The following is a 12142-nucleotide window of genomic DNA, read 5'->3' as shown; positions in this document are numbered from 1 at the left end:
GTGTATTTGCTGCCTCCGTCTGCTGAGGAGGTTGGCAATTTGATTGTTCACTCCTGGAAGGTCATCTGCCTGAAGGTAAATTTTGTGATGGATTGCCGATTTCCAAATTGTCTGAGACAGGCGAGAGAGTTGTAGAGAGTGTGTTCCTCCCTGTTTCTGTGTCTGGAGTCTGGATATTGAAATGAAATAAAAATGTATAATAAATGCGCACTACAACCATAAACTGTCTATGCGAGCAAGTTCGGCTGAATTTGGAGAGGCTAAAAGTGTTGAGAGTGGCTCCTAGATAAGATTATATCTTTGAGGACTGAAAGTGAGACTTTTGCACGATGACAGTGAAACTCAATTGGTGGAGTAGGTGTAGCGTGGTCGGAGTGTGTTAGACACTTTTGGTGTGTGCTGGCTTTGATAAGGCAGTCGTCTAGGTCCAGGAAGACGTGTATTTGTTGTCTTCTGAGATGAGCTGCCACTACTGCTAGACATTTGGTAAACACTCTGGGAGCTGTAGTTACTTTGAATGGGAGTACTTTGAACTGGTGGTATTTGCCTGCTATCAGAATTCTGATATATTTGCAATGAGCTGGATGAATGGGGGTGTGAAAAAAAGCATCTTTTACACCATCGCAGCTAGAGATTTTCCCCTGCTGTGCTGGACAGCAATAAAAACGGGTGTGGTCATGACGAGCTCAGCTCGTCATGAGCACAGGAGCACTGTGCTGCATGACGAGCTGAGCTCATCATGAGCATGGAAGGGGTTAAGACTAGTCTAAAGACATAAAGTTGTCTTGCTGTACAAATGGAAGGACTTGTTGAAGCGTTACCATATGGAAGTGTTTTGACAGTATGTAGTAGTTTAACACTCTGAGATCCAGAATTGGTCTTAAGGAACCGTCTTTTTTGGGGATTAGAAAATAAAGAGAGTGAAACCCTGAACCTTGGTACTTTAATGGAACAGATTCTATAACTCATTTGTCTAAGGGAGATGGCACCTCTTGTTTGAGTAACTGTAAGTGGTCTGACAACAGTTTGTGAACGCGAGGTAGGATGTTTGGAGGATTGGTGGTAAACTCAAGGCAATAACCATGTTGGATAATGTCAATCACCCATTTGTTGGTTGTTATGGATTGCCAAATGAGGAAAAATTGTTGAAGTCTTCCCCCAACATGTGTTAAATGATCGGGGGAAGTGTGGGCAAATCAATGTTTGTAAGGGGAAAGGGTGTTACCCGGTAAGGCGCCTTTACCGGTACCCTTGGAATTGTTTCCTCTGTACACTCCTATATAGAAACCTCTAGAGGGAGAGAATTGGATATTGCTTTTATAAGAGGAAGCATTGGGGTCTGATGATGTTGTTTTAGACCCTGCTCTGTGAAAGGAGCGACAAAAGAAGCCTCTATTTGATTGGGACTGGAGTGCTCCCATGGACTGCCACTTTGGTATCTCTCTTCATTTTTTCTAGGGATTGGTCGACTACGGGACCAAACAGGTGTTCTTTGTCAAAGCGGGTGTTTAGGATGGACTGCTGAACCCCAGGCTTAAACCCTGAAATCCTAAGCCATGCATGCCTCCTAAGGAGAATGATGGTATTGATCACCTTAGCTGCGTTGTCAGCTGCATTTACAGCACATCTGATTGAGGAGTTAGAGATGAGTTTTCCCTCAACTAACTGCTGTGCTTTAGCTTTGTGTTCTTCTAGAAGGTAGTGGAGCAGCTTTTCCATTTTATCCCAGTGTGCCCTGTTGTACCTGGCAAGTAGGACCTGTGTGTTTGCGATGCACCAGTGGTTAGCGGCTTGAACAGCCACTGGTTTTCCTGATGCATTAATGAGCTTAGATTCTTTGCCTGGGGCGGTGAATCACCAGTGGTTTGTTAATTGGCTTTTTTGCGAGCGGTAATTGCCCCTTGATAAACACAGGATCTGATGGTGAGGGTATGTATTTTTATCTACTCTTGGAGTTAAAATATGTGCCTGTACAGGGTCTTTAAAGATATCCTCTGCATGCCTTTAAGCATAGGGAGTGATTGACAGCACCGGTGTGTGGACTTAAGTGTCTCAAATAAAAAGTCTTCTTCTGAGGACTCTTTATGTAATGCCACCCCATGATACTCTGCTGCTCTACCAATGAGTTGTTGATAAGCCATATTAACGTCTGGAGGCGTTGGCTTTGCAGGATAACGGTTTGGTCATTATCGACTGGATTGTCAATGGTGTAGTCATTCCATGGGTCTACAGGCAAAAGAGTGTCCTCATCAATATGATCCCCATCTGGATCTGTTTGTGGAGATCCTGGAGGTGTTATATGTAAGGGATCTTCAATTATTAAGTGTGGACAAGATGGTGGTGGAGAGGGTGGTGGGGTAGGATAAGCAGGGCATGTAGCCTTGTCCTCCTTTTTCTTCAAAGGAATCTTGAAGGCAGAGTCCTCCTAAGGAAGTTTGCATTTTGATGGTGTTTTAGCAGAAATATGTCCTGTATCAGATTACTATAAATCTTTTTCTGCTCACGATTTAGTATGGCCTTCAGAATGTCTAAAATTGGTTCTGGAGGCTCAGGGAGGCTGTCCTTGGTTTTGTGACAAAATTGACATTTCTTTGGGGGTGGAAGGCTTCTGCTCCAAAGAATGTTTTTGTTTCGGAGCGGAAGGTTTCGATTCCAAAGCATGTTTTTGTTTTTAAGTTGAGGGTTTTAGCTCCGAACTAGATTTGTCCTTCGATCCTAATGGTTTTGGATCTGAAGATGATTTTGTTCGACTCGGTCCCGAGCTGGAAGGCTTGATGTTCTGATTCAGTGCCGAGCCGATAGGCAGGGCATCGGAAACAATGTCCCGGTGCCGACCTTGGCCAGAAGGCAGAGCCGGTGCCAAAGTCTTATACATTTTGTAAGAGGGTTTTAGGGAGCAAGGGGTCTTCGGTACTCACAGCACCTTGTCCCGGAGGCACATCTTCAGACTCTAGATCGATCTCCAGCTCAAAATTGGACCTCTACTGCTTCTTCTGCAGCGGACGCTTCGATCTCCTCTTGCTCAGATTCTTTCCCGAAGATATCCAGAGTGATTTGAATGCTTTGACGTTGCGTTTCTGGTCATCAAGCCCAACGATCGCTTAGAGTCTTCATGGAGCAAAACGATTTACAAGTGTCACAGTCGTCTTCATTGTGCTCCGGAGAGAGGCACAAGTTATATACTTGAGGATGGTCAGTGCGAGGGTACATGGCATGGCACTGAGGACAGATTTTGAATCGAGTCCATCCCATCATCAGCAAGCTAGGCCGGACGGCCGGTCACAAGGTTTTCGATCGAAGATGGAGAAATTAGTGACCAATTTGACATGCAGAGAACAAGGTAACGTGTACGAAAACAAGACCACCGAAGGTACTGTGGATTGCGCAACCAGGGGAACCTGAAGAACAGTTTCGAATCGGAGGGCAGCAATACACGTCCGAAATAAATGGCAGAAAAAAAAATCTAACAATGAAGTCGATCTGCAAGCGCACTATCATCAAAAGGATGAGTCACCTTACCTCTGGATTGGAAAGACTTTCTCGAAGAAAAAAAACTTGCAAACATCCGGACCCAACACTAGATGGCAGGAGTATGCAAAACATGTGTATGTGGAGCACACACTGCTCACACAACATTTTTCCAGTTAAAGAGAGCCGTGGTCCGTGCAGGTAACAGCGGTTGGGGGTATTTCGAAGGACGGTGCAGAGGGAAAATTAATTATTTATTTAATTTTCCCTCGTATTGTCGCCTGGAATCCCCCCCAACGCGGTCTCATCGCTGTTACCTGCATGGACCGCAGCTGGTTAAAGGTAACTGGAAACCACTGAAGCCAGTGAAAACATTTGAGGGAAAACACAAAAAAGGGGACGATTCACAAAAGCATTTTGAGCATGGATAGTAGTCCACAGGAGCATTCTTCTATGTATCTTTGTAAATTAGCCTCAAAACGTCCAATTCCCTATTAGTAAACGTGCATAGAGGGCACAGTCAATTCTATATGAGCCTACTAAATGTACATAGTCGCCATCTACTTCCATTTAAGAGGCTTAAGGGCTGATTCACAAAGGCATGTAAGAGTAAGTTAATGTGTAGCTGCTCCAGGAGTACTCCTCTGTGTACTTTTACATGCCTTTGTGAATCAGGACCAAAGTGTCCTGACTTTAAAGATGAAAATGCACAGCACAGTGCTTAGTGACCTTGTTAAAGGCAGCTATATTGTAGAATTTAAATAACTATCAGTCCATGGTGCTGAGAGGTAGCGAAGGGTCCGGCTACTGGTGCATCGATTGCCTTTCAGATTCAGGAGGCTGCTGTCTGCCTTACTCCATTTCCCTCACTTACGTTTCTTTAAAAAAGGTTACAGTAATAGTAAATTCAGGACCATATGATCATGTCATAGCACTTACAAATTAAACTGGCAGTTTTTTTTATTGAACATGCTTACTGTTTCCTGCAAGTAAACACATTTGTATTAAATATATGCTTTTATAAAAACAGAATAGGTCGTATTTAGGTGTGCTGAGATTGACATATTAGTGGTATTTTTTCATTGTTAATGGCTAACAATGAACATCCAAAAAGGCGACCTACCTGGTAAAGAGACAATATTATGTATGAATGAATTAACACATTAATGCCTCTGAACATAAGAACACCAGGCTATATTTCACTGAAGTATGGGAGGGGGTGAGAAGATCAAAATTAAAATGGATTAAAGCTGGCTTCGTACTAAGTACAATAGATGAACAGTTGTAAGGCTTGCACATATTGGATTATTGTGATATCACAATCTGTCTAAATCAAAAATTCATTCAAATTGAAGGACAAAAGACAAATGTTGCATGAGGCTTTAAGGTGCTACCGTGCACTATTACCTTCTTCTGATAGTAACTCTACGAACTTTAAGACAAGTAAAAAGAAAGTTGTTTTGCATTTGGAAATTAACACATTTAATTACCTGTGGCGCATAAGTCCTGTTTCATTCCATTTTCGAAATTATCTTTGAACTCTTGTTTGTCTTCATTCTTAAGGGCAACAGCAGTTTTGATTTCTTCGGGTCCGGGTGGCAATGAGGACCGAATCTGTTGGGGAACTGTGCAAAGAAGAAAAAAACACATCTACTTAACAGGAAGGTGCAAGGAGCAAATGCACTACAGGATATCACACTGTATTTCATCGACCAGTGATGATGGGGTCAAATGTGCCATTACAAAGTCAGGCAAGTCGAGTTCTCCTTAAAGTGAGAAGTATTATGGACCACTAGCTGTGTAGTAGTGTGATTCCACTTACTGAGAAGACCATGGTTATTAGAAATGTTTCAAACGACCATAATTCCATGCGGTGCCGACTATGTATTTGTAACAATAAGCAGGCCTCGAACCCAGATCCCCGCTGCCTGCGCTGGTGACTTCTCCTGCAGGACGGGTTCCTGCTGCCTTAGGAGTTGAACCCATACCTGACAAAGCACACCTTTTCCCCATTTTCGCTATGTGGCTCCCTGGTTTGTGCGTCCAAAAACACAATCCAAGACAATAATACAATAACAGGGAGTGGGCCACAGATGGTGTTAAGGGGTTTAATAAAAGGTGGAGGCAGGCTACTGGACACGGCGTAATAGTCCCTCCCAGGCCATTAGTCTCACGGTAAGATACGTGAATAATGCACAGCAATAAGCCAAAGTGGATTTTGGCACAAGGCAAACATTCTCATCTACTGTTTGATAGTAAAGTTAGCTAAATACAGTTACATTCCAGACAGTGCTGTTACTGAATGCAATGCATTATGCCACAAAGGTTGTAAATTGTAAATTGTAAAATTGTAAATTGATACTTGTATAGCGCACTACTCACCCGCAAGGGTCTCAAGGCGCTTGTACAAATACCGCTGTGGAACCCATCCTGGCTTTCCCTGTGAGGCGTCCACTCCTGGGCACCCCCAAGGTGGAGGCCAGGCATCCTTAGCGTTGTGGGGGATGTTGTGGAGATTAAGCAAGCTATTGCCCAGAGTTGCAGAGTGGGACTCCATGATTGGAATAAGCACCGAGGCGAGAATTATCAGGTCCGTGGAATTTTTGAGCCAAAGACCCGCCGAGGCAGGGAATTGAACCCTGGTCCCGGGCTAGACCTCTGCATCAGGGTCTGCCGCTCTAATCATTGAGCCACACTTCTCCACATTCCTCATTTCTAAGACCGCAAAGTATGCAAATTGTTGGCGACATGGAAAGCAAATTTGCATATTATGCGTGGCACAATATTTCTGATAGCTCTACTGCCACAAGCCTACAGGCATAATATCAGTTCAAACTTCAAATAAAAACAAATCAAGGGCACTTCGACAAATGCTAGTATACTGCAACCGTTCGCTGACATCAACTGGTAAGGCTGTTCTAGATCTTGGCAGCTTGGTGGGAGAACGATCTGCCGCCAGAGGTCGCTCTTCGGATGCGGGGGACCCTAGCGAGGGCGAGGTCTAAGGATCGAGCTAGTGGGTGGGGGTTTAGAAGCTGAGTCGTCTGTTAAGGTAGGCTGGTCCAGTGCTGTGGAGTGCTCTGTGTGCATGGGTAAGGAGCTTGAAGATTATCCTCTTGTTGATGGGGAGCCAGTGCAGGTCTCTCAGGTGGGGTGTGGTGAGGGATGTCCAGGATCAGGCGTGCAGAGGCGTTCTGGATGAGTTGAAGCCGTCTCAGGAGTTTGGCCGAGGCTCCTGCATAGAGGGCGTTTCCGTAGTCCAATCTGCTGCTGACGAGGGCCTGGGTGACAGTTCTTGTTTTGGTGGGGATCCACTTGTGGATCCTGCGGAGCATGCGGAGGGTGTTGAAGCAGGAGGATAAGACGGCATTGACCTGCTTCGTCATGGAGAGGGTGGATTCGAGGATAAACCCTAGGTTGCGTGCGTGGTCGGTGGGTGTTGGGGCTGTTCCCAGTGCTGTCGGCCACCAGGAGTCATCCCAGGCCGAAGGGGTGGATCCAAGGATGAGGACCTCCGTCTTGTCCGAGTTCAGCTTCAGTCGTCTGCTCCTCATTCATTCGGCGACGGCCGTCATTCCTTCGTGGAGGTTGGTTTTGGCGGTGTGGGGGTCCTTGGTGAGGGAGAAAAACAGCTGGGTGTCGTCGGCATAGGAGATGATGTTGAGGTCGTGTAGCCGGGCGACGGGGGCGAGCTGTGCCATGTGGATGTTAAACAGTGTTGGGCTGAGGGATGATCCCTGAGGTACGCCGCAGATGATTTCGGTAGCTTCGGAGCAGAGGGGGGCGGACGCTCTGTGTTCTGCCGGAGAGGAAGGAGGTGGCCCAGTCCAGGGCCTTCTCTTGAACCCCGGCGTCGTGGAGGCGTGTTCATGGTGTGCGGAGGCAGACCGTGTCGAAGGCGGCTGACCAGTCCAGGAGGATGAGGGCTGCGGTTTCCCTGTTGTCTAGCAGGGTCCTGATGTCATCAGTGGCAGCGATGAGTGCAGTTTCGGTGCTGTGGTTGCTTCAGAATACGGACTGGGAAGGGTCCAGGATGTTGTTCTCCTCGAGGTAGCGGGTCAGTTTTTTGTTGATGGTTTTTCTCGATGACCTTCGCCGGGAGCAGGGAATTGGGCTGTAAGTTCTTGAGGTCCTTGGGGTCTGCCTTGGGTTTCATGAGTCGGGCGTTGATCTCAGCATGCTTCCAGCTCTCTGGGAAGGTTGCTGTCTCGAAGGAGATGTTGATGACTTTCCGGAGGTGGGGTGCAATGGTTGTACTGGCTTTGTTGAAGATATGGCGTGGTCATGGGTCTGACTGAGATCCATAGTGGATGCTGTTCATGATCTTGATGGTGTCGTTGTCGTTGATATCGGTCCAGGAGAGCAGGCGGTTGGTGCGGATGGACCGCGCCCAGGGCCAGGACCCCAGGCCCCGCGGTCGCCACGACGCCCGACACCACTATGATGCCAGCACCCTCCACGCGCTCAACCCCGGACGATCACACACCTGCTTTCTGCCAACCCGAAGCGTACCCACTGGCCTTCCACCTGCTGGAACTGCAGCTTCGCCAGCATCCGAACCTTCAAGCCTCCGACCAGGAAGAGAGCGGCCGCGGAGGTCTTTGAGGCGGCGCTGGTGGCTCTGAGAAGGTTGCGGCTGTAAAATGGCGGTGGCTGGCGGGCCCTGAACGATCCTGAGGCAGCGAGGAGACTGCTGGGGGAGACCAGCCGAGCGGAGAGGCAAAACCTGCGGTGAGGTGTCCAGCTGGAGACCCAGTGGCTCCCAGCAGAGGCAGTCAGGTGAGGGTGCTGCAGGGGGTGTCTACGGGCTCCCAGGCTGCACGCCGGGGACTCCGGCCGTTGGGATCAGAGAGCAGACATGAAGCCCCGCAGCGTGAACTCAACCCCTCCCCCGGCACGGCGCTAGGTCCTGAGGCGCACTGGAAAGGGGGTGGGGAGGATTGGACATACGAGCATAGTGGTCGGCTGCATACGAGGGGACCGGACGGTATAGCCCTAGCCACAGCTGTCACCTTGGTCCAATCCATAGCTGTGGCCTCACCTCTCTGACTGGCGATACAAGATGGCGCTGGGGACAGCAATGGCGGCCTGAACAGGGATGGACTAGTAGACTCACCTGGGCTGAAGGCAGACTACACCACTGGCAATAGCACGCGTCCCCATTGAGCCTAAGGGGGGTGCGGGCCCGGGGTGAAGAGCAGGACAACGGCGACAGAGATCACTGCGGTGGCCGGGGTGCATCAAACTGGGGGGCGGACCTCCGCTTCTGTAGGGGTTTGTGCGGAGAGCGGGGGCCACACATCCTGGAGGCCTCTATATAGTGCTGGGGAAAACAGACTGTAGGAGAGAGAACAGAATCTAGGGGCAATGAGGCTGAGTGCCTAGCTTACCAGTGGGCTCCCACGGACTACAGCAGGCGTGGAACCGGAGGGGTGAGTGAACCTCCCGCTCAACCCAGTGGCCATACCGAGACACAGGCCGGAGGACAAGTGGAAGTAGCCAGTGCGACCCTGGACAGCCACAAGTATACCCGGTGAGTATACAGACGGTAGCTAACAAAGAGACACGCAGAAGACCACTGGTGGCTGCCAGCTCGAGCCTGGACTACCATGGGGCGATCACGTGCAGCGGGCTCTACACAGACTCCGAGGCCCCCCAAGAGCAATATCCCCGACGCCTACCAACACGCAGCCAAGAGGGGAAGCCCACGGGCACAGATTCAATGTCACGCAAGCTAGACAAAATCTTGGAGGCAATTGAGCAATCGCGAGTAACCATGGAACAGAAGTTCGGGGAGCTAGTCACGGACCTCAATCTGCTCCAAGACGACCACAGGAAGCTCGCAGACAAAGTAAAACAGAAGGAAAAAGCGCTGCACTCCTTGGAACAGAAATTACAACAACAACACAACACCCTGAAAGACCTGCAAGCGTGGGTGAAGATCCTCGAGGCCAGAACAGATGACTTGGAGGGGCTGTCCCGAAGAAGCAATATCTGCATCATTAACCTACCGGAAGGAGTGGAAGGGACTGACCCTCTCAGCTGCGTAGCAACATGGATCGCGAAGTTCAGGCCGGCTAAAGACCTGACCCCATATTTCTCCATTGAAAGGGCGCATCGGGTACCGGCCCACAGGCTGCCTCCAGGGTCACCACCCTGTCCACTCCTCCTAAAACTGCTCCACTATCAAGATAGGGATGCCATCCTTCAAGCAGCAAGACTTCATGGAATAATCCGAATGGAGGACAAGCAAGTTATGCTATTCCCAGACTACTCACGGGCAGTCCAGCAGCAGAGATCCACCTACCTGGCAGTCAAACGCACTTTGCGCCAGAAGAATGTTCAATAGGCACTCCTCTTTCCGGCCCGCCTCAAGATCATGCATGATGGGACCACACATTTCTTTTCAGACCCGCGGAAGCTAGCAACTGGATCGAACAACATCTCTCTGGCTTGAACAATCCCAAGAAGGTGCGGCCTCCGGAGTCATCGAGCCATCGATGCCGCCGACAAAAAAAAGCCACGCTTACTCAGTTTAGCTCACGTTCCGACTCCTCTAATAAAAACTAGCCAGATCTTACGCAAATCATTGCAGAACGACAGAGGGCGATTCAAGCGGTCGCGGATTTGGTGCCCCCAGGAGACAGATCGGATGGCGAGAGAGACCCGCACATCTTCACGTCGGAAGAGGAGGGCAGTGACAGGAAGACTCTCGGAGATGGCTCAGTGACACCACCGATGGGGACTCCTCAGACAGCAGACATCCTGATTTGATACCCCCAGTTTGACACAGCATGCTTCCGGGGGGGGGGGGGGGGGGGGGGGGTGCTCTCCGTGCCCCACATGCCCCCCGAAACAATGGATACTGGCTCCGAGCCAAAAGGGTGCCCCGGCGACCAATCCTGATCTAGATGGGCTCAAAGGCTGAGCTGGCTGCGGAACTGCAACGGAAGGCGGCAACTACCCAGAAAATGATTAGGCACCATCACTACGTAGACAATGAGCGGGCTGCAGCAGCAACGGTGGCAGGCGGTGGCTGACGACCACTTCCCCCTACGGAACGAGCTAAAGTTGGCACATGACGTGCAGTTTGGACGTATCGCCTCGAGTGATAGGCCCTATTAGTTGGGAATGTTTCCTGATGATCTTCATTACCCCCTCCCTGTTTTCTTGTTCCTTAATTTCCCCAGGGGTGAGCACATGCACTATTCAGAAAGTAGGGTTGGTTAGCAGAGATAGGCACTTAGTTAGGAGAGTGGCACGAATGACACTAGGAGCATCACATAGAGTGACTCAGGGTCCCAACACTAGGAGTGATGGCGACTGGAATCTCCAACACAGAGCTGAAAGTCATCACATTAAATGTCAGGGGCATGCACACAGCAAGCAAGAGGTACACGATCTAAGCCTAAATGAAGAGACAGCAGGCGCAGATAGTCCTCCTGCCGGAGACTCACCTCACGGCAGTAGAGGTAGATCGCCATCGCAAAAAATGGCCGGGTATTGTTTGTGCCACAACGTACTCCTCCTTTGCCAGGGGAACCCTAATTTGGATCAGACCAGGGATCCCCTTTAGTGAACAATCCAGGCTGGTGGATAAGGAGGGCAGATACTCCCTATTGGCGGGCCACTTAGAGGGTAGAGAAATATTGATTGGAAGCCTTTTTGCCCCTAATGTAGAGCAGGAACAGTATTGGTTCCGCCTCACTGGAGCGTTAGCACAATACACGGTAATGCCCTGGCTGTTGGGAGGAGACTTTAATTGTGATCTAAATACAGAGTTGGACAAATCACATCTCCCACCGGCACATTCACCTGCATTGAAACAGACAGAACATTTTAAACACTGGGTTACCGGCTGGGAGCTCGTTGACGTATGGCGAGACAGGAACTCAAACTTCAAGGTATACTCCTTTTTCTCCGCCCCACACAATCTTAGAGAGAGACTGGACCGATTTCTCTGTTCAACACCACAGCTCCCCCAGATAGAACATTCTGAGTATGTAGGTAGAGTCCTGTCGGACGACGACGCTCATACCGTACTCCTTAGATGGAGAGCGCCACACCCTCCGGTACCCACGTGGAAATTGCCCCGGGAATGCCTCACAGACCCGGCTTTCAATCAAGTGCACGGCGAACATATCCAGGACCACTTTACACTAAACACAGGCACAGCATCGTCTCGATTGCTGGAATGGGATGCATTTAAAGTAGAGGCAAGGGGACACTGTATTCAACGCATAGTGGGAGTACAGAAAGTGTTAGAGCAGGCATTGCAGGTAGGGGAAACGCAACTGGCAGAGCTAACGAAGAGCATGGATCAGGGAGATGCAACCCCCGAACAGGTGGTGGCAGCGAAAACATCATATGCTGAAACTGAGACCTTCGCAAATATAATTTTAGAGCATACGCCGCCCGGGTAGATAGGGAAGGGAACTAGGTGGGTACACTTTTAGCCCGGCTCGCGAAAAAAGACACGACCATGCCATCCGTCACAGCACTGATAGATACGACAGGCACCCTTAAACAGTCACAGAGTTCCTGGGCACTTTTTGTGATTATTATGCAGGAATATACAGTACCCCACCACTGGTCTGACAACTAGTGTTGGACCAGTATTTCCACTCTATGCCGCTGCCAGAAATCCCATAGGCGGAGAGAAAGGGGTTGGAAG

General features: G+C 49.4%; 1 protein-coding gene across 6 annotated transcripts in view; it reads right to left on the bottom strand.

Annotated features, from left to right (window-relative positions):
* The window catches only part of PATJ (PATJ crumbs cell polarity complex component), a 1366227-nt gene that overhangs the window by 1158129 nt on the left and 195956 nt on the right, over positions 1 to 12142 (bottom strand). For all 6 annotated transcript variants that reach the window (XM_086953328.1, XM_086953320.1, XM_086953345.1 and 3 more), the window contains exon 12: positions 4959 to 5093. In XM_086953328.1, coding sequence (XP_086809454.1) covers positions 4959 to 5093 — 135 coding nt within the window. The remainder of the gene's footprint in view (positions 1 to 4958; positions 5094 to 12142) is intronic.

Source organism: Lissotriton vulgaris, chromosome 1_1 (genome assembly GCF_964263255.1).
Source record: "Lissotriton vulgaris chromosome 1_1, aLisVul1.2, whole genome shotgun sequence".
Lineage (NCBI taxonomy): Eukaryota > Metazoa > Chordata > Amphibia > Caudata > Salamandridae > Lissotriton > Lissotriton vulgaris.
The sequence above is the reverse complement of the archived record's forward strand: the minus strand, read 5'-3'. Positions and strand labels throughout refer to the sequence as shown.